The sequence below is a fragment of the Macaca mulatta genome, chromosome 7 (genome assembly GCF_049350105.2).
Source record: "Macaca mulatta isolate MMU2019108-1 chromosome 7, T2T-MMU8v2.0, whole genome shotgun sequence".
NCBI classification, from domain to species: domain Eukaryota; kingdom Metazoa; phylum Chordata; class Mammalia; order Primates; family Cercopithecidae; genus Macaca; species Macaca mulatta.
The window spans coordinates 110,895,416-110,923,226 of record NC_133412.1 but is presented as its reverse complement, the minus strand read 5'-3'; the positions used below and the strand labels follow the sequence as shown (position 1 = coordinate 110,923,226).

Genomic DNA, 27,811 nt, shown 5'->3' with positions numbered 1-27,811 from the left:
AAGAGGAAATAAAAACTGGGAAATAAGATTTCGTAAAGATCAATGATGGTAAGGGGTAGGGATGGGAGCACACAGGTTTTGATTAAGAGGAAGGGTCAGGGCCTTGGCCTCTCCTGGATTTGTGCCATGCCTCTGTTATCATTACTAACTCCTCAATTTGGAGAAAATTACTTAACACTAAGCCTTAGCTTCCTCATCTGCAAAATTGGCGTGTTAAAAATTCATCATATTGTTACAAGGATCTACTTAAAAATGTTTTGATTGTATCTCAGTGAAGCATTTAGCTCAGTTCCTGTCACACAATAAACCCTAAATAAGTGGTAACTGTTCAGTATTTTTATTAATATCAAGTGTTAGAACCAGAATTCATCTTTCCTTAGTTTTTATGAAACTATATCTTGGGAGAATGCCTAAGTGCATTTTCTGCAGAAAGTTACTTGGTTTTTCTCAGGCTAGGGATGGCAGGAATGCTGAGAAACAGGTGGAGGAGGACACACTGCTTAATGACATCCAGTCCACATGCTGGAGGTCAGACGGTTTTACAAAGCCACCTAAACACTGTTAACCCAGAAGCAAACAAATTTGTGGACAACAATACAGGTCACTAACTCCCTCTGTGTGACTTGGATGGTTTTTCGAACCTCTCCCTACTTCCATTTCCTCATCTGTAAAGTTAGCAGATTGGATAAAATGCTTCAGAGTCCTGGCAGCTCTGAAATCACCAATATTTTATTATCGTAATTTAGTTTTACTTGATTTAGGTAGTTTTCCATTTTCTTTATTAACAGGGCACTGGCTCTTTCACATATCTGAGATAACAAAACAATGAGTGTTCCCTCCCCACCCCAGCCCATTGTTCTCCTATTCAGGGTTACCTTTCCTACAAGAATGGGGTTGGGGAGGGAATCCTCAAAGGCCCCTGTTGTGCAGGTCACTCTAATAAATGATCTTTCTGTCAGCTGCTAGCATCTTAACAATCCCCTTGTTAAAAATTAGCTATTCATTTATCAACATCTCGGAAGGAAACCTGATAATCTGGTTACCAAGAATTTTATATCCTCTTAGGTAGAGACAAAGTTTCTCAACTTCCCTTCTAAAGCTTGTACATTTCTAAATTTCTAAATGTTTTAAACAGATTTCACTGTCCACGTTTCACAGACTGGGGAGTGTGTGAACAAAGAACAGCAGGAATGTGACCTAGCCTTTAAAAAGAATGCGTCATTTACTACGGACATGGGCAGGAATAAGGAGAGGGAGGCAAGTAACAGAGGAAGGATGGGACATTATTCTGAAAGACCACAAGACTAGCTGCTCCCCAGTGAGGAATCCTCATTGAAAAGGGACCAAACCAACAGAGGAGAGAAGAGAGTAGGTAAGATTACAAATATAAACAAGAGTTTGCTCCGGCAGACGCTGGATCAAGACAAATGGAAAAAAAGGTTTGCTGCAGCCCACAGGCCTTCAAAATATGGGCCAAACCTGGTCACTGGTCCCTGGAGCTGAAAACCATCACTCCATACTCCGTGCTACATGTGTGGTCTGAGGACCAAACAAAAGAATGCCTACACAAACTGCCGTAGCTAATATTAAAATTTTGAAACCACAATATTGCTAGTGATTGCTACTGCTTTAAAAATTCTGCACTTTGGGAGGCCGAGGCAGGCGGATCACGAGGTCAGGAGATTGAGACCATCCTGGCTAACATGGCGAAACCCCGTCTCTACTAAAAATACAAAAAATTAGCCGGACATGGTGGCAGGTGCCTGTAGTCCCAGCTACTTGGGAGGCTGAGGCATGAGAATGGCATGAACCCAGGAGGTGGAGGTTGCAGTGAGCCAAGATCACAGCACTACACTCCAGCCTGGGCAACAGAGTGAGACTCCATCTCAAAAAAAAAATAAAAAATTCTGCATACGGTAGAAACATTTATTCAAATGATAATTATGTGATGGATTTAATTTATAAATGCCTTTAAATGCTTCTATAAGCATTATCAACTTAATTTTTCATTTGACTTCTTTCAGAAATTATATAAGAAAATTTCGTGAGCACCAACAAAGAAATTAAATATTCTTTGAAATGGTTCTTTGGTTTCTCAAGTTTTATATGTGTGTATTTCTTAGGAATTCCTTTTGAAAATTCTAGCAGAAGTAATAAGAAAATACTTTATAAATGCCTCAAATGAATTTACAAATGCTTTAATGTATTGTTTATTACATGTTTATTGACTGAAATCAACAAGCTATTTAATGCATGTTATTTATTAAACACTTTAAACACATTGTTTACTAAAATGGTCATCTTACCATTTGAAGTTCCCTTATCTTGGTGTAACATAATGCTCTGTTATAAAATGCTATATAACTATTTTTGTCCATGCTGATAGCTGTGGTTAAATCTGTAATTGCTAGCTTATAAGTCTAAAAAGAAAAAAGTAATTATGTGAGAAAGGAAAATCATAATGGACTGAAATTTAATCATAAAATAAATTCTTGTTTCTATCAGAGTTTTTGAAACACTCATTTAACCATTCCTTGTATCATCTGTGAAATTAACACATTGAAGCTAATCTTTCATAGAGTTAATTAAGAAAATCCCCTGGTAGAAATTATCATTATAGTTTCTCTTACCTACAAACAAAATTAAATATATCAACAACTTTAATTTAGGTAAATATCTTATTACCAGTGTTGGTATATGGCAAGGAGAAAATCATACTTCTAGGTAAAATAAAATAAAGCCAACCATATTAATGCAGCAAACATTCACCAGTGCTTGCTTGCTTCTGTCATTGTGACTGTCATATCACATAATCAGCATGTTTTCTACCCTTGTTCTCTTTTGCTTCCTCTTTGATTCTTCTCTGATACCTTATATCATCCATTTCTATAGATAGTAATTTTCATGGAATTAACACATAATGCAAGGTCTTACCTTTGCTTTAAGGCATTATTTGTAAAAATTTCATATAAAATGGCTACAAAGAAAGATCAGAAAAGAAAAGTAGAGAGAAATAAAGTATTCAGTGCAGTATCACATATCAATGGTACTGCTCACAACTTTTAACCCAGTAACTTCTGTTTAAGAACCAATCATAAACCCAAGCAGCAATTTTGTTCTCAGATGTATATAACTATATTATTTTAAACAGTAAAATAGTAAAAATTTTAAAAACAATCAAAAAGTTCAACAATAAAGTAATTAAAAGTAAATTATGGTGGAATATTATGCAGTCAGCAAAATACTATCTTCAAAGATTAAGTGTAAAAAGCAGGGCACCAAACAAGTTATATAAGTAGCATAGTCCAAATTTTGGAAAATATATATCATATTTTATGAGGAAAGTAAAAGACTAAATACAAATATGACAAATGCACTCAGGAATTATCATTGATGGTGAGATAATAATCCTTTATTCCCTTCCGTATTTTTCCAAATTTTCTGCAATGAATATATGCTACATTCTTAATAAAAATAAATAATAAATGTTATTTAAAATGTAATATAAAAAATAAATACCATTATTTTGTGAAAAAAATATGAATTGGGAAAGTGTAAAGTTTTCTATGTAGTTCTGCCCTTCATATCACAGTGATTCCCAACCACAAAGAAAAAAAGTAAGTGAGTCCCCTGCCTAGCATAAGAGTCTTCCCACCCTAAAATTTCAGTAAGCCAGGCAGGAAATGGCCCTACCTTGTTGTAGTATTTCAGAACTCCTCTGTAGAGATAGGCACGTACGCTCTCAGGGTAAATTTTTATAGCCTTGTTACAATTCAAGATTGCTTTGGAATACCTGCCTTTTAAACCATAGAATGCTACTCGGCTTAAATATGCCTATTCAGAGAGAGAGAGAGAGAGAAAGAAAGCAGGAATGGGTGCTTTAGTAAAAGCACCAATTCTACCAAAATATATGATACTTGGAACAAATCTATGCCTCCCAAAGAGGGTATTAAAATATAGTCTTTTAAAAAAATTTCTTTTATTAGAAAAAAAATTTCAAATGACACAGAATAATTGAAAGAATGATAAATACCTATTACCTGGAGTTAATAATTATTAACATTTTGCCATATTTCTCTATTTTTTTCCTGCACTATTTGAAAACAGGTTGTAGATATGGTAATACTTTACCCCAAGTCCTCTAGTATGCATCTCCTGTGAAAAAAAGACATTCTCCTACATAACCACACTGCCATTATATATCCAAGATGATTTATAGAAATTTCCTAAAATCATCTAATATTTAGACCAGATTCGAATTTTGTAGATTCCTAAAATCAAGATGCAATCAAGCTTCACCTATTGAATTTTGTGTTGTCTGTATAGTCTATTGAAAGCTAGGAATCTATGTAACATCAAAACAAAAAGTAAGTAAAATTAATGAGTATATAAACTTTAAAGTATTAACAGCCACATTAATATATTAACAATATTTACATACATCACATTCACATATACATTTATATATAACATCATAATATCACTGATGGAAAGAATACTTTTAGTTTAAGGAGAAATACAGCTATTTGGATTATCAAAATACAGTTAAGTGAAAAGTAGGTATAAGAAACTGATTGGTGCTAATTAATAACAATGGCATATAAGAGATTTAATAGTTTTACCAAAATTAACACTTTACAACTCACTAAAAACATCTATTTAAATACCTGGTAATGTTTTGGATTGAGGGTAATGGCACGATTAAAATCCAGAATCGAGCTATCCTTGTGGAGTTTCACTTTACAAAGCCCTCGTTGATAAAAGCTTTCTGCAAAATCTGGATTTGCTTTCACAGCTTTTGTAAAAGAATCAAAAGCCTACAGGAGCATATTGTCAAAATGCAAACCATTTAGTGACATAATATATTGTTTTAAAATGTTAATGAATTACAGTATATAACTATTGTTGAAGAGTTTCACTCTATTTGTGGATTATTTTAATACATTTCTCCTAATGGATCTCATGGAACAAATAAAACTAATATTTAGAAACAAGTAGAGATGATTATTATAATTAAAGGTCTTATTCCCAGACTAAGGTCTACATAATCCATATTGTTATATTACAAAATATTTTGGGTGGTATAATTTTAATTGTTATTCAGATTTTGTTTCTTCAAAGAAATCACAACTAGCACATTTATTTTCCATTAGGATCCAGCAAATGCATCATTATAAAACTTCAGAACCACAGAACTCTAAAAATTTTCCCCACATTTTAAAGCAAAGCTGAGTTTGCTCTTGTTGTTCAAAAGGACTAAAAACATGTAAAATATTTGTAATTTGTCTCATACTTACTGGAATTTCTTAATAGAACAACTAATCAAGTGCACCTCTTTTTTTGTGTATACCAATACCACTTTAAAACACTGTCCACTCCATGAACCTAAGAATTAGAATGATGTGTGTGTATTTGTGCGTGCGTATGTGTGTGTCTGTGTGTGTCTGTATGTGTGTGTGTGTGTGTCTGTGTGTGTCTAGAGATACAGTTGTAGAATATCCAACATTAGCCATCAGATAGTATCAATTATTTTACATATTTGTCATATCAGTGATAATTTTGAAGTAAAGACTTGCCTAAAATCACCAAAGACTGGATAAATATGTAATAATTGAATCAACTGTTTTTCAGTGTATCTGGCCATCTTAACAACCCGTTTCAATCTGATTTGAATTGTTCAATGATCAATAAGAAAAGCCAGAATGCCCTAATCTTTTCCATTTATTCTACATTATCTTAAAGCATTTAAAGTACTTAAAATTTAGTAAGTGAATTCATACTAATGTGATAAAATTATTTTACTGTAATAATTTCCTGCAGTTAGATTTATTGTTCTGGTGGGAAACATACATTAATCTTTAGAATATTGTTGACAAACAAGCATCAAATAAAACATGTTGGCTAAATAAAACAATGTCCTAGGTGTTGCAGGGTGCAGACTGACTATAATGAGCCAAGCTTCAAAAGCAGCTTTGGACCAGTTGCCCACTGTATACGTGGTCTTCGGAAACAGAATTGCATACAAGCAACCAGTCTCTAAAATTACAAATAATCTATACTCCTAAATACACGAAATACCATTTGTAAATTGCCTTCCTCCATGTAACAAAGACCCAAGTTATACAGACAGTCTGCTGAAATTGCTGTGGTGTTTGGTCCTTTATCGGAATGAGAAATGACATCCAAAGCCTTCTTAAGCATTTTCACAGCTTCCTATAATGATAAAAAAAGCAGGGAGGGGGCAGGAAATGTTTCTTTCTACTATTGATTTAACATTACAGCCTTATATGTTAAAAGGAGCACAGAGCACACACCTCTACTCTTACTTTATCTGGGAACAAACAGACCTGGTGAAGTTACAGGTCTTGTCAGCACACTACAGGAAGAGAATCCAGTTCAGAAGTCTTACCCTCATGAGTTCCACCCTGATGCCTATCCTACAAGCCAGTACTTAAACAGGTTTATGGACATGGATCTTTAGAACTAAAATTTGTAAATTCCCAAGGCTATACTCAAGCTTAAGTCAGGCTTAAATTTATAAACTAGTTTATTGATAATTTCCTAATAATTTTTTTGAATGGAATACTAGGAAGCTACTAGGTAGTAAAAGATCTCCACTGATAATATCTGACATAATTTTAATCAATTTTTATTGTGTCCTGCTGTCCTCCTAATAGGGTTTTATTGGCATCAAAAAAATAAACCACCTCCAAAACTCACCCATTTATTTATTCAAAACACTCAAAAGTCTCATTAATGAAAACGTTCAAAATAGTCAAAAGTTTCATTAATGAAAAAGTCTCATTAAATGAAAAACTCAAAAGTCTCATTAATGAAAAAGATAGAAATGCCATTTAATACTTAACTACTCCTTGTATATCTTTATATAGAAAGTCAAATAATTGTTCCTGGTCACACCATCTTCTTAATTGTATTAAGTTGCTAAAGAAACAATGAGATTTCACTTGGATATGCTAAGTGTCCTTTATGGCTTCTATCGAGCATTAGCTCTACGTGTTTGCAAGTCACCCAGCATCCCTCCTTCTGTCCTCACTCTCAGCACATGACCTTGCCTAGAAAAAGTGGATTATTGTCTCAATTTCCCCCCTTTCTACTTTTCAACAAATCTATATCTTCATTCACTTTAACCTTTTTCTCTCCTGTCTTTGAATTGCTTTCTTTCTCATTCCTTGCAGGGCTAACTCCTCAAAAGCTGTCCTTGACCCCATCTCCTTCTGCCCCACCTGACCAACCTGTTACTTCCTTCCTTGTCTGGATTTCTGCCCCTTCACTGACTCCTTAAGTCCAAAAAACTTGTCTACTCAAGCCTTCCATCCCGTTTAAATTAAAATGAACACATCTTCACTTCCTCCTGCTTCCCCCATCTCTCTCTCTTTCACTACTTTATGGTGTCATCTGAGGGACATCTGCAGAGGCTTGCAGATTAGTCATCTTTATGGTCTGCAGAAAGTACTGTGGCTGCTGTGTGGATAAAAGCTTGGAAGAGTACAACAATGCAGCTATATAATTCAAGAAAATTTTTTTTAATTGTATGTTCCAAACCAGGATAATAGCTATAGAAATAAAGAAAGAAAGTGGATTTGAGAAATATCTAGGAAGTAGAACCAAGAAAATATATATACATATTAACATCACTATTTATTACTATATTTCTATAGTATATATAAATACTATATATCACTATTTATTACTAGAACCAAGAGAATATATATATATATACACACACTAATATCACTATTATATTAACATCACTATTTATTGGATGGAAGAGGGTAGCTGATGGTGACATCAGGTATCCAGCTAAAGTCACAGGGGACAGGCCGGGAGGAGGAGATTAAAGTAAATATAAAAAAGCAGTCCTCAAAGAATACAGAGACCAAAAACTCCAAATGTGAACAAAAGAGTAGACATGATCCATACTGAGAAATGATCACAGAATCTGCAATAAGAAAGCCAATGAAGGCAGGGCACAGTGGCTCACACCTGTAATCCCAGCACTTTGGGAGGCACAGGCAAGTGGATCTCCTAAGGTCAGGAGTTCAAGACCAGCCTGGCCAACATGGTGAAACCCCATCTCTACTAAAAATACAAAAATTAGCTGGGCATAGTGGTACGTGCCTATAATCCCAGCTAGTCAGGAGGCTGAGGCAGGAGAATTGCTTGAACCCAGGAGGCAGAGGTTGCAGTGAGCTGAGATTGTGCCACTGCACTCCCACCTGGACAACTGAGCAAGACTCCATCTCAAAAAAAAAAAAAAAAAAGAAAAGAAAAGAAAAAGAAAAAAAAACAAGTCAATGAAGTTAGCAAGAGTGCTTGATTCCAAACCAGAGGTGCATTCATTTTCTATCACTACAAGTCAAATTACTACACGTTTAGCGAATGATAGTAACAAGCATTTATCACCTCACAGTTTCCACAGGTCAGGAGATTGGGCATGGCTTAACTGCGTCCTCTGCTCCAGGTCCTACAAAGCTGCTATCAATATGTCAGTTGAGCTACATTCTCCTCTGTAAACTTGACTGGGAGAATCAGTTTCCAAGCTCATTCATGTTGTTGGCAGACTTCATTTCCTTGAGACTCCAGGACTGAGAGCCCCAGCTTCTTTTTTTTTTTTTTTTTTAATTTTAAGTACCGGGGTACATATGCAGGATGCACAGGTTTGTTACACAGGTAAACGTGTGCCATGGTGGTTTGCTGCTCCTGTCAACCCACCACCTAAGTATTAAGCCCAGCATGCATTAGCTATTTTTCCTAATGCTCTGTCTCCCTCCACCCTTCTTCCTACAAGCCCCAGTATGTCTTGTTCCCCTTTCTGTGTTCATGTGTTCTCAGTGTTCAGTTCCCTCTTACAACATGCAGGGTTTGGTTTTCTGTTCCTGCATTAGTTTGCTGAGGATAATGGCTTCCAGCTCTGTCAATGTCCCTGCAAAGGACATGATCTCGTTACTTTTTATGGCTGCATAGTATTCCATGGTGTATATGTACCACATTTTCTTTATCCGGTTTATCATTGATGGGCATTTGAGTTGATTCCACATTTTTGTTATTGTGAATAGTGCCACAGGGAACATACACACACATGTATCTTTGCAACAGAATGATTTTTATTCCTTTGGATATATACCCAGTAATGAGATCGCTGGGTCAAATGGTATTTCTGCCTCTAGGTCTTTGAGGAATCCCAAACCATCTTACACAATGGTTGAAAAGTATAAAAGCATTCCTATTTCTCTGTAACCTTGCCGACATCTGTTGTTTCTTTTTTCTTTTTTTTTTTTTTTTTTTTTTGAGACAGAGTCTTGCTCTGTCATCCAGGCTGGAGTGCAGTGGCCGGATCTCAGCTCACTGCAAGCTCTGACTCCCGGGTTTACGCCATTCTCCTGCCTCAGCCTCCTGAGTAGCTGGGACTACAGGCGTCCGCCACCTCGCCCGGCTAGATTTTTGTATTTTTTAGTAGAGACGGGGTTTCACCGTGTTAGCCAGGATGGTCTTGATCTCCTGACCTCGTGATCCGCCCATCTCGGCCTCCCAAAGTGCTGGGATTACAGGCTTGAGCCACTGCACCCGGCCGCATCTGTTGTTTCCTTACTTTTTAATAATCACCATTCTGACTGGTGTGATGCAAATAAAAACCACAATAAGAGATACCAGCTTGCTGGCTATTGGCTGCACTCAGGTCCCAGTTGCCCACAGTTCCTCACCACATCACTCTCTCCACAGGAAGTCACAACAAGGCCAGCAGGAGAACCTCTCTCTCTTTACTCTGCTAAGAAGGTCTTATATACTGTAACGTAATTGATGGAGCAACACCCCACCAATTTTGCCATATTCTATTGGTTGGAAGCAAGTCACAGGTCCTGCACATACTCAAGGAAGGTGAGGAGGTAACATAGGGTATGATTAAGAATAATCTTAGAGGCCAGGTGCGGTGGCTCACGCCTGTAATCCCAGCACTTTGGGAGGCCAAGGCGGGTGGATCACGAGGTCAGGAGATCGAGACCATCTTGGCGAACATGGTGAAACCCCATCTCTACTAAAAATACAAAAAAATTAGCCAGGCGTGGTGGCGGGCACCTGTAGTCCCAACTACTCGGGAGGCTGAGGCAGGAGAATGCCATGAACCTGGGAGGCGGAGCTTGCAGTGAGTCGAGATCGCGGCACTGCACTACAGCCTGGGCCACAGAGTGAGACTCTGTCTCAAAATAATAATAATAATAATAATCTTAGAGTGTGTCTACCAGATGACTCCAATGATCTGGCCCCCAGTAATTCAACATTCTTACCACATGCAAAATACGTTCCTCCATTCCAAGGTCCCCCAAAGTCTCAGCTCATTATTGCATCAGCTCAACATCTAAAATTTCATCATTTAAAGCAGGTCCAAGTCTAGATGAGGCATTCAAGTAAAATCCACCAGGTCCCACTCCTGGGGCACAATTGCTCTCTCTCCATCTGTGAACTTGTGAAATTAAAGAGACAAGGCATCTGTCCCCAAAACACCCAACGTACAATGGTGAGATAGGCATAGAATAATATCCACAGATATTCTGGTTTAAAAGGGGAAAATGGGAGATTAAAATGAGCCACTGGTCCATGGCAGTTCTGAAACACATTTGGGCAAACGCTCAGTCTCTTGATTAGGTTTCAAAACATTTATGGCCCCTAGTGTCATCCTGTGGGTTCTTAGTTTTGCCTTCTGGGTCCTTTTTCCTTTTTTATAAAAGGTTGTACATGTTTGCAGCTGAGTTGTTTTATTAACCTACTTCCTGCCAGAATGATTTTGAGGTCTGACAGCCTTCTTTCGTTTTGTACTCTGTCTGTTTGAGTCCAAATTATCAGTGTTTATAAAGAAATAATTCTCTTAAAAACTCTGGGGATCTTCCATGGATTTCACAGGGATTCACTTCATTAGACAAAAGCCACATCCACTATTTTCAAGAAAATTCCTTCTCTACTTTGGCCTCCTGCTGAGATGTCTGAGGGACAATGCCCTTAAGCTTCTAGAGATCCTCTGGTTTGGTTAAGAAGATTTGTAAGGCATGTCCTTAATCTCTTGAAAGGAAAGAGAACTAGTGTGACTGAATACTCTGCCCTCATGATCCTTCTAAGATCTTAGCAAAGTGCTGTCCAGCCACACCTTGTCCTTTTCTCTTGATAGTGAATTTTGTCCTCTTTTGCCATCTGGAGAAGTTGAAAATTTTCCACATAAGCAAGTCCTGGTTTATTTTGTTTAACAGTTCTTATCTCTCCTTTCTCACACTTTACTATTAGAAGCAAAAAGAAAGCTGGCAGCACTGTCAACACCTTGCTTGGAAATTATCTTAGCTGTGTATCCAGGCTCTGAGTTATTAGTTCTGCTTTCCATACAACTATATGAGAAAATTTTACTAAGCTTTGAACTGCTAAATAAAAATAATAACATGTTGCTCATTTGCTTCAGAGTCCTCAGTGCTAGTGTCTTTAAAAACCAGGTATCTACTAACAGTCTGTTTGAGGTGATTGAAGATTTTTCTGTCATGTTCCTCAAAATTCTTTCAGCCTCTGCCCACTGCTTGATTCCAAAGCTGCTCCTACATTTGTAGGTATTTGTTATAGCGGCACTCCATCTGTATTATTTTCTTATTCCTGCAAAAAATAAAAAATACCACAAACGGAATGCTTTAAAACAACACACATTTCTTATCTCACAGTTTCCAGGGGCCAGGAGTCTGGGCATAGCTTAGCTGAGTCCTTTGCTTAGGGTTTACCAGGCTTCAGTCAAGGTGTCAACTGTGCTACATTCTCATCTGAAAACTTCTTTTCTCTTCTTTTAAGCTCATTCTGATTGTTGGTGGGTTTCGTTTTCTTATGGCTGCATGACTGAGGGTCCAGGCTTCTTATTGGCTATTGGCTGAAGATTGTTCTGAGGTCCATGAGGCCACAGCAGTTCCCCGCCATGATACCCTCTCCACAAGCAGTTCATAGTATAATTCTTTGGTTTTTTTTAAGGCCAGGAAGGGAATTTCTCTCTCCAGTCTACTACATAACGTAATATAATCATGGAAGTGACGTCCTATCATCTTTCCCATACTCTGTTGGTTAGAAGCCAGTCACAGGTTCCACTCACACTCAAGGTCACACAAGCGCACAACTTGTTGAGGGTCACTTTATCATGTGTCCAAGAGGAAAGAAACCAGATTGTGGTGAGCAGCAGAATGAGTGGAAAGTGAGGAAATGAAGATAAGGGATATAAACAATTTTGCAAGATTTGGTTGTGCCAGAGTAAAGAGAAAAAAGCCAGTAACTGGAGAGGTCAAGAGAGCAAAAATAAAGGTTTTTTAGTTTTCATACTAAAGGTAGTTTCTCATGATTAAATGCTTATGGAATGAAGCCTATAAAAAGTCTTAAAATGCCCAGGGAGAAAAAAATAGGAATAATAATGGCTAATGTTTATTAAATGTGTGTCATGTACTAGATATTAAAGCATTAAATAATCTTTCAAAGAAGACATCCTTACAATCTTTGGACAAACTCATTCACTAAATAGAAAGAAGAAATACTCTCCAAATAATCTTATAAGATCAATACTCAAATCCCACAAAACTAATCTCACTCATAAATATAGACACAAAGATCCTCACAAGCAACTCAAATTTAGCAATGTCTACAAAAAGATTATATATTCCGATCAAGTTGGTTTAACCCAGGAATACATGGTTGGTCTAATACTAAACAATGTCATAGATTACTTAATTTCATGTGTGACATATAATCTGCTACATTAGCATATTAAAGGATAAAAATATAATAATTGTTTCAATACCTGATGAAAAATAATGTGATAAAATTCAAAATGGAAACAGAAAGGTTATTTAACCTTTACTTTGTTTAAATTATCTACAAAAATCAATCCCAAACTTCATTCTTAGGGGTAAACTTCCTTTAAAATTTGGAAGAATATAAGGGTGTCTTTGTCACTACTTTTAGTCAGTATTGTCTTGGAGTTTCTAGCCAGCACAGTTAGACAAGAATAAGAAACAGAATACATAAAAAGAAAGGAAAAAAATAAAACTATTATTATTTATAGATGACATATTTTCCTAGTTATGAACCCAAAAGAACAGACCTAAACATTTTCAGAAATAAGCAAGTTCAGCAAGGTGGTCAGCTAGTAGATAAGTATTCAAAAATCAGTTTCATTTCTACAAGCCATCAGCAAACAGAACTTTTTTAAAAAGATACCCTTTATAATAGCAGCAAAAACTATGGGAAAAAAACCTAGAAAACTAGGAAATTTTTAGCAATGGATATGTAAAATCTATTCAAAAGAAAAAGTGAAATAAATGGCGAGATATATCATTATGATCATAAACTAAAGAATTCAATATCATAAAGATGTCAATTCTCCCTAAAATAATCTAAAGATTCAAAATTTCAAGAGAGTTTTTAATGGACCTTGGGCAAGCTAAATTTAACACATATATGGCAGAGTAAATGCTGAAGAGTAACCAGGAGTTTCCTAGAGAAGAATATGGTGTGGGGACTTGCTCCACCAGATATCAATAATTTCAATGAGGTTATAGCAATTAAGACATTGTACTACTGGGCCAGTAATAGAAAAATTGACCAAAGGAACAGAACAGAGAACCTAAAATAGCACATGATCCACACATATGTGAAAACTTGTAATAAGATAGATGTACCACTGCAGATTTTTGGGTTAAGAAGAACATCTCAATAAATGTTACTGAAACATTTAAATACCCATATGGAGAAAACTGAAATTTTATCACTCTCTCATGCTAAAAAAGAATAATCTTAAGATAGAGTAAGGTCTTAAATGGAAAAAGAAAAACTTAAACTTTCCAAAGAAAATAGGGAAGAATATCTTGACCTTGGAGTAGAAAAGGGCTTCCTAAACAAGATGTTTTTAAAGACGCCCTGATGACAAATTTTAAAATAGACATATTCAACTACACTAAACTTCAGAAGTTCTGTTCATCAGAAGACACCGTAGAAACAAAACACAAGCCACAAACTGTAAGAAGATACTCAGCACACAATTGAGGATTAGTATACAGAATTTATATCTTAAATACCTAAAATCAATAAGAACAAGAGAAATGAAAAATATGTATAGCAAATTGATAGAACAGGAAATATGAGTGGCTTATAAACATAAAAAGATTCTCAACCTGATGCTCAAACTGAGAAGTGTGAATTAAGACCACGAGACATCAATTTTTATCCACCAAATTGGCAAAAATAAAGCCTAACAATATCAATTACTATAAAAGATGCAGATCAACAGGAACAGGAATACACCTACACGTCGGGTGGGAGAATAAATTGGTACCACTCTATGAAACAATGCGTCATTTCCTTGAAAGTTAAACATTCACATTCTCTACATAACACCAATTGCACTCCTTGAAATATATCCTAGAAAACTACTCCACATGCTGACTGAATACATGAAAAAGAATATTTAGGGCAGCCCTGTTCTTAAGAGGGGGCAATAAAAAAAGAGAGAAAATAACCCAAATGTTAATTCACAGAAAAATAAATAAATAGTATGACTTAATTTTGTGAAAAATATTTGAAGTGGTATACTAAGCACAATATATACACTTCATTAATAGGTTTAGTAAACATTACTCAGAGGACTTTTCACCTTGGTTCTCTTGGCCTTCATTTGAACTTTTGCTAATAGAGCATACATGGTCATCTCAGCTCTATTCCAGCTGATTCCTTCCAAGACCTCAATGGCCTTGTCATGGTTTTCACAAAATGAATAAATGAGGGCTTGCTGTATAGGACTCAACTCAATAAGACCTAAAAGGGAAGGAAAGTTTATCGATATCTTTGCCAAGTATCAAGGATTTTGAATATAATTATTCTAAGGGAGTAATTCAATAATTTGTCTTTATAATATGAATTAACAAATCAACAAATTATAAAATTAACAAATTATACTAAGATTTATTTACTACCAGTAACCAACAAGACATTCCAATTACAAACAAAAAATAGAAAAATTGTAAGCTTAATATTTCCCATAAAAAACTCTCTCACAAAATTCACTGCTATGAATCATTTTACTAATTGGCAATGTACGTATAAAACTAAAGTTTCAAAATCTAATTTGATTTTCAATTGGATCCTTCATGCTACTTATACATAACTATTGCAAAATAGCATAAAAATTTTAAATACTGAAGTATTTCTTAAAAGTTATAATTAATTATATTTACCTTTGTCCATTTCTGCTACTTGATAAATAGTAAACTTTGCAAGATCATAACATTTCATCATAAGAAGATATTGTCCTCTAGAAGAAATAATCGATTTTGATTCCAAGCAGCTAAAAATAAACTTTCTAAAATAAAGTTTCTTATAATCAGTTACTTAAAATTTTACAATATATTTATTCTTATTTACTTATGTATGCATTAAAAAAGTGAAAATTATAGACATTTTGTATAATCTAAATACATCAATTAGCATAGTGATGTGATGAGGAAACTTAGGAAATGTAACGCTGAAAGAAAAATACCCAAATCTCTTTTTGTAATTATCTGTATTTAAAATGTTATACTTTTTGCTGAGAAATTATTAAAAGATAAAGTTCAAGGCATATACAAGGAAGGAGGTATTTACATAAATTGCTAAAATGTGGTTCAAGGACAAAGCAAGCCCTTATCAGTAAAGCATTGTCTCATTCCATTTTCCCAGGTCTATAAATCCTTAAAAGATTATATTTTTGATAGTGATAACTCATAACTTGCAAAGGATATCTTTATAGAAAGTTCTACTACATTTGAAATACTGCATGGAAGTAGGCAGCACCCGTAGAAATGGTATAAAATTCAATATGTCATTTCTTTTCACTGAATTAGTGGAGGTTTATGTTTGGTGCACGTGCTCATGTTTGATTGTGGACATAATCAAAACAACTGTTCAAAATATGTTACCTTACTCTTATGAGATATGTGATAACTATATGACTAGTTGCTTAAAAAGGTCTCAAAGAACATAAACACTAAACAGGTATATTTTGATGCAGAGGTAGAGCAAAGGGAAAAATCTGGTTATCTTATGTAATAAACTATCTTAAAGTTTAACAAACTGGCTTGCCGGTGGGGAAATGGCAATTACTGGGAGATTAAATGTAAAATGGGGAGTCTGAAAGGTTCAAGAGGGAACTGAAGATCCCCATTCAATTTCTCTGATGCTAAATTATCCCAGGAAAAATTCAGTTTCTATGCTCATACCTTCTTATGTATAATTGGATTCCATCTGGCTGAAGGTGGATAGCACGAGACAATTCATTTACTGCCTTTTTCAATTTATGCAACTGTTGAGTGATAAACAGAAACTTAGCTCCTAATAATACCAGTTGCTTCCTTTCTGATATTTATTCTCTCGCCCTTTCTACAGAAATTTTGCAGGTACATCTCCTAACATACATGTTTTTCTTAAGAATCAACAAAGCAAATAGGTTACAGAGAAGTGAAAAGAAAAATTTATGATATACTCTTAGTTTTTAAAAATAATCTATCTTTAATTTTGAATAATAATTATACATACCCACTTATACTATTTCACACAAATGTGATTATATAATACATTCTGGATTGTGTGCATGTTTGTGTTCTCTTTTATCATTTAGCTTTCAGTTTTTCTCCCTCAACCCTAACAACTTTTTCAGTTAACCTGATCCATCTTAATCAAGTAGCATGCAGGCCAGGCTCAGGCCTCTAATTCCAGCACTTTGGGAGGCTGAGACAGGAGAATCGCTTGATGAGGCCAGGAGGTCAAGACCAGCCTGGTCAACATAGTGAGACCCTGTCTAGACAAAAACAATAATAAGAATAAAGACTAAGAAATAAAGTATCATGCAAAGGACAGTAAGATAAAAACTAAAACTATATTCCACTTAAAAATAAGGGAGGAAGAACAGGCCTGCACAAAAATTAAGTAAATGAATGAATATAACAAAATAAAAAAATGATGAAAAGTAATCTGTTTAACATCAATATATAATGAAAAGTAAACATTAATCATTCCCTTAATACTGGTCACAGAAACTGAATTTGTACAAATTTGGGGACAAAATCAACTACCATTGGAAATACTGACAACAGAGCACTCTGCAGACCAGAGCAAAATTAACCTGGGACAACCAACCAATTTTTTTATTGTTATCGCACAATGATGCAAAGAAGCAAATGTACAAAACTAATTTGTGCATGGAAGCAGGCAGTACCTGTAGAGATGGTAAAAATGTTTGGAGGAAGTGGTGGATGGACTCAAAAGAGGGAACAGAAAAGGAAGAAGTTTGAAATTTGTTAAAACAAATTGGAAATTTTCTGTGGAACTTCAGGCCTGCTGCTTCCTAAGCTAACCCTATTCAGGATGGTGTAATTAATAAATCATATAGTCATATGTCCACATTGCTACACCTGTTCTACCAACCATACATGTCTATGCATTGAGGAAACCCTGACTTAAGACAAATGGAGGCACATTCTCAGATCTCTACAAGCTTCCCTGTGGTCCAGAGACATTAGACCACTACCAGGCAACCTTAGATTAGATTTACCCTGGAGGATGAACCCACATAATGAGAGTATGTATTCTTGTACATACATATACAAGGGTTTATTTACAATTGTTTTATTTACATGGAATTGTATTGTACACACTTCACACTCTTTTGTGAGCCCTACTTTTGTAACTCAAAAATATCTCATGGAAACCCTTCCAAGTCAGCTAGCATACTTCTATTATTCTTGTCACCATCTCTGTTACATTCTATGGTGTGAATGCACCACAAACTATTCAATCATTACGGCATAGAGATTTTTGCCTCTCAGAACAGCCTTTGACTATATCCTTACACCTTGCTATCATGCTAGTGTTTTGATTTCTCTATGTGTTCAGAGAAACTCCAACTTCCACAGATGGTCTTGGCTTCATCAACAGGGTTAGGTTAAGCAAAAGAACCACACGCTATGAGTATGTCCATCCTTTCCCCGACAGAGTCAAGAGCTAACATGACCTAATGGCAACACTGAACCTGCCCTGGGTCCCCACCTCCATCGTCAGCAGAGTAAGGACTTTGAATGGGATTCTAGTCACACTGGGTCCTGAGACGTAGACAATGGAGGGCAGAGCCTCCAGGCAATCCTCCAGGGACATATAGTGTGTGCCAGGAATAAACCTTTGTTTTAATACAGTAATTTTGAAGGTTTTTTTTTTTTTTTTTAACCCCAGCATAGCCTAGTTTATCCTGGCTGAAACCATCATAGACAAGAGACAAAGGTAGAAAGGCAATTAGGAGATGGTTCCTGTGGGGTCTTTCAGATCTTTGGCTTTTGTAGAATTTAGCTTTTATTCTAAACACAAGGGAAGCTATTGAAGGGCTTGAGCAAAGAAACGAAATAATCTGACATGTTTTGGCAAGATCACCGTGGCTGCTATTTGAAAATCCTGGTGAGAAACTAGTATTTGGACAGGGCAGTTAGAGGTGAAGTGGTGGAAATGCGTGTCTACTTTGAAGGGTAGAGACAAAAGTTATAGCGTTATCTCTGAAAATCAGATCTGGCTGGAATTGGAGAGGATTTTTCCTATTTATTGTGCTGTTTTAATTTGTCACAGCTGGGACATATAACATTTATTTTTAATTTAAACAACTTATAAAAATTAAACAAAATTAAAGGGAAGTATGAATGGTCAGTATCCCGTTCTATGGATGGATCCCATTGTATAAATCTACCTACTCACCTGTATGTACACACACACACACACACAAAACATTGGACCATAGACTCAAATTGTTTAGAGCAGCTATCCCTAGAGAATAAAATTATATATAATAGCTTTCAGTTTATTTGTATTTGCATGCATATATTACCTGCAATAAATATATAATGCTTTTGTAATAAAGAAAAAAAGGTATTATTTGCAAAAGTGAAAGACATAAAAATGTACACCTTGAAAGCAGAAGCTTTATAAATGAGTAATTAGAGTTAACTATCAGCTTAACACATTGTTTATAAATGCATTAGCCCCTACAATTATCTAAAATATGTATATATATATATTAAAATTATGCTGAACAAATATCCAGAAAATTAAAGTTTTTTTTAAAAAAAATGAAGGTTCTCAAGGCTTAAATACCTTAAAATAGGTTTCTGCTCGACAAAGATAGCTTTGAATATATAAAGGATCAATTCTAATAGCCTCAGAAAATTGCCAAATGGCTTCCGTGTAGTTATCCAGGTATAGCAGATGTATGAGGCCAATATTTACATAAGCCAAAGTAGTAGTTCTAAAAAAAAAAAATGAGAAAGTGAAATCTTGTTAAACATTTTTCATTATTCCAAATATTCTCCAATTAGGAATAAACTGAATGAAATAGATGCATCAGTATTCATCAGAGTATTTTTTTTAATGTTTTACAAAGGAAAGTAAATTAGCTGCTCTCTGTGAAAAACTATAAATACCTTTATGAAACCCTTAGGAGGGAATTAATGTTTTTAGGGTCTGAGCTAGGAACAGAATTCCTGAAGTCTCCTAGACTTTTAGCAAAACTTTACTCTTCTTTGATTTACTTTCCTGTTATCTTGAGTCACAAGCTTAGTTTTTCTCAACTAAAGAGTCTTTACCTCAGGCTATGTTCTATTGGCCATGAGTGACGGTAAGAAACAGTCATATTCAAGGGTTTGGTGGCTTGGGGTTAAAATCCTCTCCACATACATATTAACACAGCTTTTCTGTATCAAATAAATGTTATTTATCTCTCTTAGAATCAAATGATTTTCAGCAGAGAAATAACCTTAGAAATTATCATGTTTGATGCCACTATTTCAAAATGAGAAAACCACCCATCCAATAATCTGGTCTAAAAGAATCCCTGACCCCTTGCCTAGACACCAAAGTTCCTACTTCCCGTTTTCTGTCTCTTTGAAACTGACACTCTTTTCTTTTTCTTTCTGGCTCAAAAATGTCCAAAAGAAAACCACTGTGGTCATTATGGAGTCATGCTCCACGAATTTCCTGTGTCAAATTCAAAGTTTACCTTGGATAGATTAAGCAAACCATCTGCTGGTTGGCAAGGAATTGACATGATTAGTTACTCTTTCTGACACCTTCCTTTTCACAAATGCTTCATTGGAAGAAAGGGGAAATTTTAATTAAATCTGTGATTTACAGTTTGTCTTTCTGACTAGTGCATTTAACTTTCAGTCTGTATTTCTTCCTGAACCTATGGTCTACATGGTATTAGTGTTTTTATTTTGCTTTACTAAACAAAACAAAGCCAGAAGTTCTAAATAGAAGGTTGCCTTCCATTGAGTTGTATGCTATCCATAGCAATCATATACCAAGCAGAATTTTTTTATTATTTTAAAACTTAATGACAGTTTTCCATGAAGTTAATTTCAAAAAGCTCTAGCCTGGGCATCTCCAAAATCCTCAATAGTATTGATTCCTTATCCATGGATTTAACTCCTGTCAAACCCATTTAACTTCTAAAATTTGCAAAAACACCCGAGGCAAACAGATGTTGAGAACAGGTTTTATTTTAGAAGTAATCTTGTTTTTAGAAGTAGTATTCTAATTCTAGGATGACTTTATAAGTGTCTCACTTTTTCTAGGTTATCAACGATTAGGGGAAAGAAACTTTTTCTCCCATTTTAGGTTTTCAATTTTTTACAAAAGTGAAATCAATAAATATGAAAAGGAAAACGTACCTTTCTAGAGAAATAACAGTTTCAAAGTCACAAATTGCCAGCAACCAAAGTTTTAGATGTGCATAGACTATTCCCCGATGTAGAAAACAACCAAGATTCTCATAGCCATCATTTATGAGTGCTTAAAAATTTAAAAAAATGTATTTCATTCAGGTTCTAAAATAACCATATGTAAATTATATTTTAGTCTGTAACCTTCCTATTGCTTATTCTCTTTTTTTAACATTATATAAAATAGAAACATATCTATGATGAGTGTACTTGTTTGGTAAGTTAAACAATAGTATTGTACATTAAAATGTATTTATTAGTAACAATGTGGCAATTGTGGTTCACAAACTCATTAGAGCTGAACTAAACCCTGATCGGAATCTAGCATAGTCCACTCACTGTATAGGTGAGGAGATTAAAGTCCAAAGGCGGTAAGTACATTGACCACCGTCATGATATGACAGTCAGTGGCAAAGACTGGCCTAGAATCCAACTCCAGTCAGAAGGGTGACATGACCCTTGATGGCCTGATTTTATCAGGAAGCCATCGTTACTGGCCAAGAACAGGCTTGGTTACTAGTCCTGAAGGCAGAAAGCAGAGGTCAGGCTTACACACAAACCAGGATGGACAAGCAAAGAGGCTACACCAAGGCAAGCAGAGCTTGGAGGTAAGGCAGATGGCTTGACTATGCACATCCCAAATAACAACTATCCAGGATGCACATCCCAAATAATGGAAGGGAGAAAAAGAACCTCCTCTCAGTACTCTAGGTGTGTGACTCTCATCAGTAACCAGTCTAGAGGTCATCTCATGTCTCTCGCCTACTGATTGCCCCTTCACTTTCAAAACATGTTAGTGAATTAGATGGGGTTTCCACAAGTTTTGACACATATCTTTAAAGCTTCTCATGCCATTCTGCCTTAAGATGGAAAGTTTTGCCAAAATGTGCATAATGTTTACAGTCTAAGACAAAAATATTCACAGTACTAAATTTAGGGAAGTATAGTTAGTGTCAGCAATGATCATAAAGATTAAGTAAATACAGTCATGCACGACTTAACAGTAGGGATATGTTCTAGAAATGCATTATTAGGGGATTTCTTTATTGTGCAAACATCATAGAGTGTACTTTCACAAACCTAGATGGTATATGTTACATATGTATATACATATATCAGGTTTACCCATAGTATATACAGTGCATTTTTGACTGAAACATCATTATGTGGCACATGACTGGTATCACTTGAAGAAAATCTAACTGCTCAGTTCACGGTATGATTGACTAGCAATTGAAAAATCAGCTGCAGTTTGGATGGTTGCTCTTAACAAATAATAATAATAAAAAAATGATTCTTAAGAAAAAAGAAAAAAATATCATTTAACCTCTCTGTGCTGTGGCTTTCTCATCAGTAAAATGTGAATGAAAATAGTACCGAGCTCCTAGTATTACTCTGAATATTGAGATACTTCTTATTTGGCACTTTAAAAAGCACTTTGCAAGTAGCAAAATGCCCAATAAATGTTAGATATCATTATTATTATTATTATTATTATTATTATTATTACTAGCTTAGCAAAATATCTTGAGAGTCCTTTTTTGTTGTGGGCGATAAAACTCCTTGGGCTATCTGGTAGGAAAGGATTGAGGCTGAAATCAAGTTTGTCTGCTCTGGATAATTAAATAATAGGAATTTTGTTCAATTATTGTGATAGCCTAGAAGTGGGGAGAGGAGTTCATGAGAAGCCCAAAACTTGTATAAGAGGGAAATATAAGAAAGAAGCCTTTACAGGAAGACCAGAGAGAAAGGGATTTGGCCAGTGGTAGATGGATAGGGCTGACAGAGTCAGATAAACTTCTAAAAATGGGGGTGGTTTGATCTTCAAATTTAAGTTACCTGTGCTAAATTTATCTTCTGAACCCTAAAGCATTCAGTAACAGATTAGTAGACACAACATGTTTGTGTTGATGTTATACTGGGGAATGAAGGACAGACCTGGTAAAAAGCAAAGCCAAGAGAACAGTAGCCACAGAAGTGAGGGTGAGCAAAGATGGGGAATCCAGCCAAAAGCTGAAACTGGACTCAAAGATGACGAAAGAATTAGACGGAAATCCTCAGGCCCCTTTCCCAAGAATCCTTGGAAATAGAGGGGAGGACACTAGACTCCTCTCAATACACAGAATGAAATTTGAGTTATTTTATTTTAACATTAATGAGAAGGGTGACCTCAGAAGGCAAATGGACTTAAGACAATCAAGTAACCATCACCTTAGCTCTTCTTCCCTGTGGAAATCTAGTTGTCTCTTCATCTCTAGACACCGTCTAATCTACAATGATGGGATTCTAGAACTTCGCACCCAGGTGAACACAGGCATATCTGGAGCGTTAGACTCAGGCTGGATTTCATCAGTCAGGATGAGCTCATTCATTCTGTTGGAGTCTGTTTACTGAGCACTGACTCTATGCTCACCAAATGTGCTGGCCACATGCATAAACCAGGAGTGTGCTGATTGAGGGTAACACAGAAATGGCCATTTTTAGCTGTTGGTGTCCTTAGCTACTAAGGATTCCCAAAACCTATTTTTAGTTTATGGGTTAAAAACGCTGAATTTGACAAATCTCTTGGGCTGAGCCTATGGAGCAGGACACAGCCCACCAGGACAATTTACTGCCATTTTAGAAAGCTGACTAGGAAACAGGCCTGGGTTTCCAGAAAAGTCTTTAGAACCCAGTATATTATAGAAAGAGATTTCTTTGATGTCACATTCTCCCCTTGCCACAGTTAACACACACACACACACACACACACACACACACACACACACACAACGGGCATATTAGAAACACTTATAACTAAACCATTATAGCTATATATTCATATATTGTATATCTATATAAGAATATTAAAATGTATAAGCTCATGTAATATATACTTATAATGTATATTAGTATATAGTAGTATACTTATTACATTAGTGGCCCCACTTTACCATTCACCACTATGAAACTGAGCTGTTGAATCTCAGATCAGATTGCTACATACATGTAATTGAAGGCAAAGTACCTGAAACACTGTAATCCTGTAGCGCTCTAAAAGGGTTACTCTTTCTGAATAAGCAACCTCGATAATACAATGCTAACCAGTTATTAGGATCTAAGTGAATTGCAGCAGAAAAATCTTGAGTTGCTTCTTTGTAAAATTTCCGTTTAACATATGCAATCCCTCGGTATGTCCTAGGAAAAAAAGATTTGTTTTAACAAGTATTGTAAAGTATACATTTTCTCTTTTTGGTAAACCTGTACAACTAATTTTATATTTGAATAACAATTTGTAAATGTTTCTCCTTGCTTCACAAGAGAGTTTAGTCATGAAGTTAACAGTAAAAATGATACAAACTTTTTATAAATTGAAGGACACTTTATTGTATACATAATTATATGCTTATTAGGTACATTCTACATATTAATTATATGCTTACTAATTTCATTTCTTACATTTCTCATGGAGGTATGTCAATAAAATAAGCATTATATTTATTATTTATTCATTTCCCAAAATGTATTAAGCACTAATTTATACAAAATTGCTCCCTAGAAAAACAAATTGATCCATTTTGCAGAACATGGGCCCTAGTGAGTAGAAGTTTTAGAAGATTTTTCTCTGGGCCTTGAAGATACATCCAAATATGTGAGAGTCTGCTCTTTCATGGATGAAAGCTATTGCGTTAGTTGTGTAAACTGGATTCCTTTATCATTAACTTCTGACTCCAATTTTGAAATTATCACTGACTTAGATCTATGCTAAAAAACTCATTTTCAGTTAGTTAATAATGTGAAGCATATCCATTGTTAGAAATAAAATAAAGATGACAAGGAAAAATAGAAGAAAGAAGCTACTAGGTTGCCTACTTAGAAGAAACAAAAATAGTGGGAGGTTGCAAGATGGCTGAATAGGAAGAGCTCCAGTCTATAGCTCCTAGTGTGAGCAACGCAGAAGACGGGTGATTTCTGCATTTCCAACTGAGGTGCCAGGTTCATCTCACTGGGGCTTGACAGACAGTGGATGCAGGACAGTGGGTGCAGCCCACAGACCGTGAGCCAAAGCCAGAGGAGGCATTGCCTCACCTGGGAAGTGCAACGGGTCAGAGAATTCCCTTTCCTAGCCAAAGGAAGCCATGACAGATGGCACCTGGAAAATCGGGTCACTCCCACTCTAATACTGCACTTTTCCAACAGTCTTAGCAAACGGCACAACAGAAAATTATATTCTGTTCCTGGCTCGGAGGGTTCCACACTCACAGAGCCTCGCTCACTGCTAGCACAGCAGTCTGAGATTGAACTGCAAGGCTGCAGGAGGCTGAAGGAGGGGCGCCTGCCATTGCTGAGGCTTGAGTAGGTAAACAAAGCAGCCAGGAAGGTCAAACTGGGTGGAGCCCACCATAGCTCAGGGAGGTCTGCCTGCCTCTGTAGACTAAACCTCTGGGGGCAGAACATAGCTGAACAAAAGGCAGCAGAAACTTCTGCAGACTTAAACGTCTGTGTCTCACAGCTTTGAAGAGAGTAGTGGTTCTCCCAGCATGGAGTTTGAGATCTGAGAATGGACAGAAAGCCTCCTCAAGTGGGTCCCTGACCCCCGAGTAGCTGGGAGGCATCAACCAGTAGGGGATGACTGACACCTCATACAGCCAGGTGCCCCTCTGAGACGAAGCTTCCAGAGGAATGATCAGGCAGCAACATTTGCTGTTCTGCAATATTTACGATTCTGCAGCCTCCACTGGTGATACCCAGGCAAACAGGGTCTCGAGTGGACCTCCAGCAAACTCCAACAGAACTGCAGCTGAGGGTCTTGACTGTTAGAAGGAAAACTAACAAACAGAAAGGACATCCACACCAAAACCCCGTCTGTACATCACCATCATCAAAGACCAAAGGTAGATAAAACCACAAAGATGGGGAGAAACCAGAGCAGAAAAGCCGAAAATTATAAAAATCAGAGCATCTCTTCTCCTCCAAAGGAATACAGCTCCTTGCCAGCAACGGAACAAAGCTAGATGGAGAATGACTTTGAAGAGTTGAGAGAAGAAGGCTTCAGAAAATCGGTAATAATAAACTTCTCCAAGATAAAGGAGGATGTTCGAACCCATCAAAAGAAGCTAAAAACCTTGAAAAAAGATTAGACAAACGGCTAACTAGAATAAACAGTATAGAGAAGACCTTAAATGACCTGATGGAGCTGAAAACCATGGCATGAGAACATGACGCATGCACAAGCTTCAGTAGCCAATTCGATCAACTGGAAGAAAGGGTATCAGTGATTGAAGATCAAATGAATGAAATGAAGTGAGAAGAGAAATTTAGAGAAAAAAAGAGTAAAAAGAAATGAACAAAGTCTCCAAGAAATATGGGACTATGTGAAAATACCAAATCTACGTCTGATTAGTGTGCCTGAAAGTGACGGGGGAGAATGGAACCAAGTTGGAAAACACTCTTCAGGATATTATCCAGGAGAACTTCTCCAACCTAGCAAGGCAGGCCAACATTCAAATTCAGGAAACACAGAGAATGCCACAAAAAAAGATAATCCTCGAGAAGCGCAACTCCAAGACACACAATTGTCAGATTCACCAAAGTTGAAATGAAGGAAAAAATGTTAAGGGCAGCCAGAGAGAAAGGTCGGGTTACCACAAAGGGAAACCCATAAGACTAACAACACATCTCTCGGCAGAAACTCTCCAAGCCGGAAGAGAGTAGGGGCCAATATTCAACATTCTTAAGGAAAAGAATTTTCAACCCAGAATTTCATATTCAGACAAACTAAGCTTCATAAGTGAAGGAGAAATAAAATCCTTTACAGACAAGCAAGTGTTGAGAGATGTCATCACCACCAGGCCTACCTTACAAGAGATCCTGAAGGAAGCACTAAACATGAAAAGGAACAACCAGTACCAGTGACTGCAAAAGCATGCCAAATTGTAAAGACCATTGATGCTAGGAAGAAACTGCATCAACTAATGAGTAAAATAACCACCTAACATCACAATGACAGGATCAAATTCACACATAACAATATTAACATTAAATGTAACTGGGATAAATGCTCCAATTAAAAGACACAGACTGGCAAATTGGATAAAGAGTCAAGACCCATCGGTGTGCTATATTCAGGAGGCCCATCTCACATGCAGAGCTCAAAATAAAGGGATGGAGGAAGATCTACCAAGCAAATGGAAAACAAAAAAAAAGCAGCAGTTGCGATCCTAGTCTCTAATAAAAAAGACTTTAAACCAACAAAGATCGAAAGAGACAAAGAAGGCCATTACATAATGGTAAAGGGATCAGTTCAACAAGAAGAGCTAACTATCCTAAATATATATTAACCCAATACAGGAGCACCCAGATTCATAAAGCAAGTCCTTGGAGACCTACAAAGAGACTTAGACACCCACACAATAATAATGGGAGACTTTAACACCCCACTGTCAACATTAGACAGATCCACAAGACAGAAAGTTAACAAGGATATCCAGGAATTGAACTCAGCTCTGCACAAAGCAGACCTAATAGACATCTACAGAACTCTTCACCCAAAATCAACAGAATATACATTCTTAGCACCACATCGCACTTATTCCAAAATTGACCACATAGTTGGAAGTAAAGCATTCCTCAGCAAATATAAAAGAAGAGAAATTATAACAAACTGTCTCTCAGACCACAGTGCAAACAAACTAGAACTCAGGATTAAGAAACTAATTCCAAACTGCTCAACTACATGGAAACTGAACAACCTGCTCCTGAATGACTAATGGGTGTATAACGAAATGAAGGCAGAAATAAAGATGTTCTTTGAAACCAATGAGAACAAAGACACAACATACCAGAATCTCTGGGACACATTTAAAGCAGTATGTAGAGGGAAATTTATAGCACTAAATGCCCACAAGAGAAAGCAGGAAAGATCGAAATTGACACCCTAACATCACAATTAAAGTCACTAGAGAAGCAAGAGCAAACACATTCAAACGCTGGCAGAAGAGAGAAAATAGAACTAAGATCAG

At 36.3% G+C, this 27,811-nt stretch overlaps 1 protein-coding gene across 2 annotated transcripts in view; it reads right to left on the bottom strand.

Annotated features, from left to right (window-relative positions):
* The window catches only part of TTC6 (tetratricopeptide repeat domain 6), a 218,814-nt gene that overhangs the window by 31,883 nt on the left and 159,120 nt on the right, over nucleotides 1-27,811 (bottom strand). Inside the window, exons 17-26 of one of the 2 annotated variants that reach the window (XM_028851513.2) lie at nucleotides 23,818-23,987; nucleotides 20,760-20,880; nucleotides 19,186-19,336; nucleotides 16,275-16,357; nucleotides 15,255-15,331; nucleotides 14,675-14,835; nucleotides 6,079-6,213; nucleotides 4,668-4,817; nucleotides 3,694-3,834; nucleotides 2,307-2,420 (exon numbers count right to left, since the gene is read on the bottom strand). In XM_028851513.2, coding sequence (XP_028707346.2) covers nucleotides 2,307-2,420; nucleotides 3,694-3,834; nucleotides 4,668-4,817; nucleotides 6,079-6,213; nucleotides 14,675-14,835; nucleotides 15,255-15,331; nucleotides 16,275-16,357; nucleotides 19,186-19,336; nucleotides 20,760-20,880; nucleotides 23,818-23,987 — 1,303 coding nt within the window. Of the gene's footprint in view, nucleotides 1-2,306; nucleotides 2,421-3,693; nucleotides 3,835-4,667; nucleotides 4,818-6,078; nucleotides 6,214-14,674; nucleotides 14,836-15,254; nucleotides 15,332-16,274; nucleotides 16,358-19,185; nucleotides 19,337-20,759; nucleotides 20,881-23,817; nucleotides 23,988-24,942; nucleotides 25,127-27,811 lie in introns of those variants that run through there. The other variant, XM_077940915.1, reaches the window with a different exon arrangement.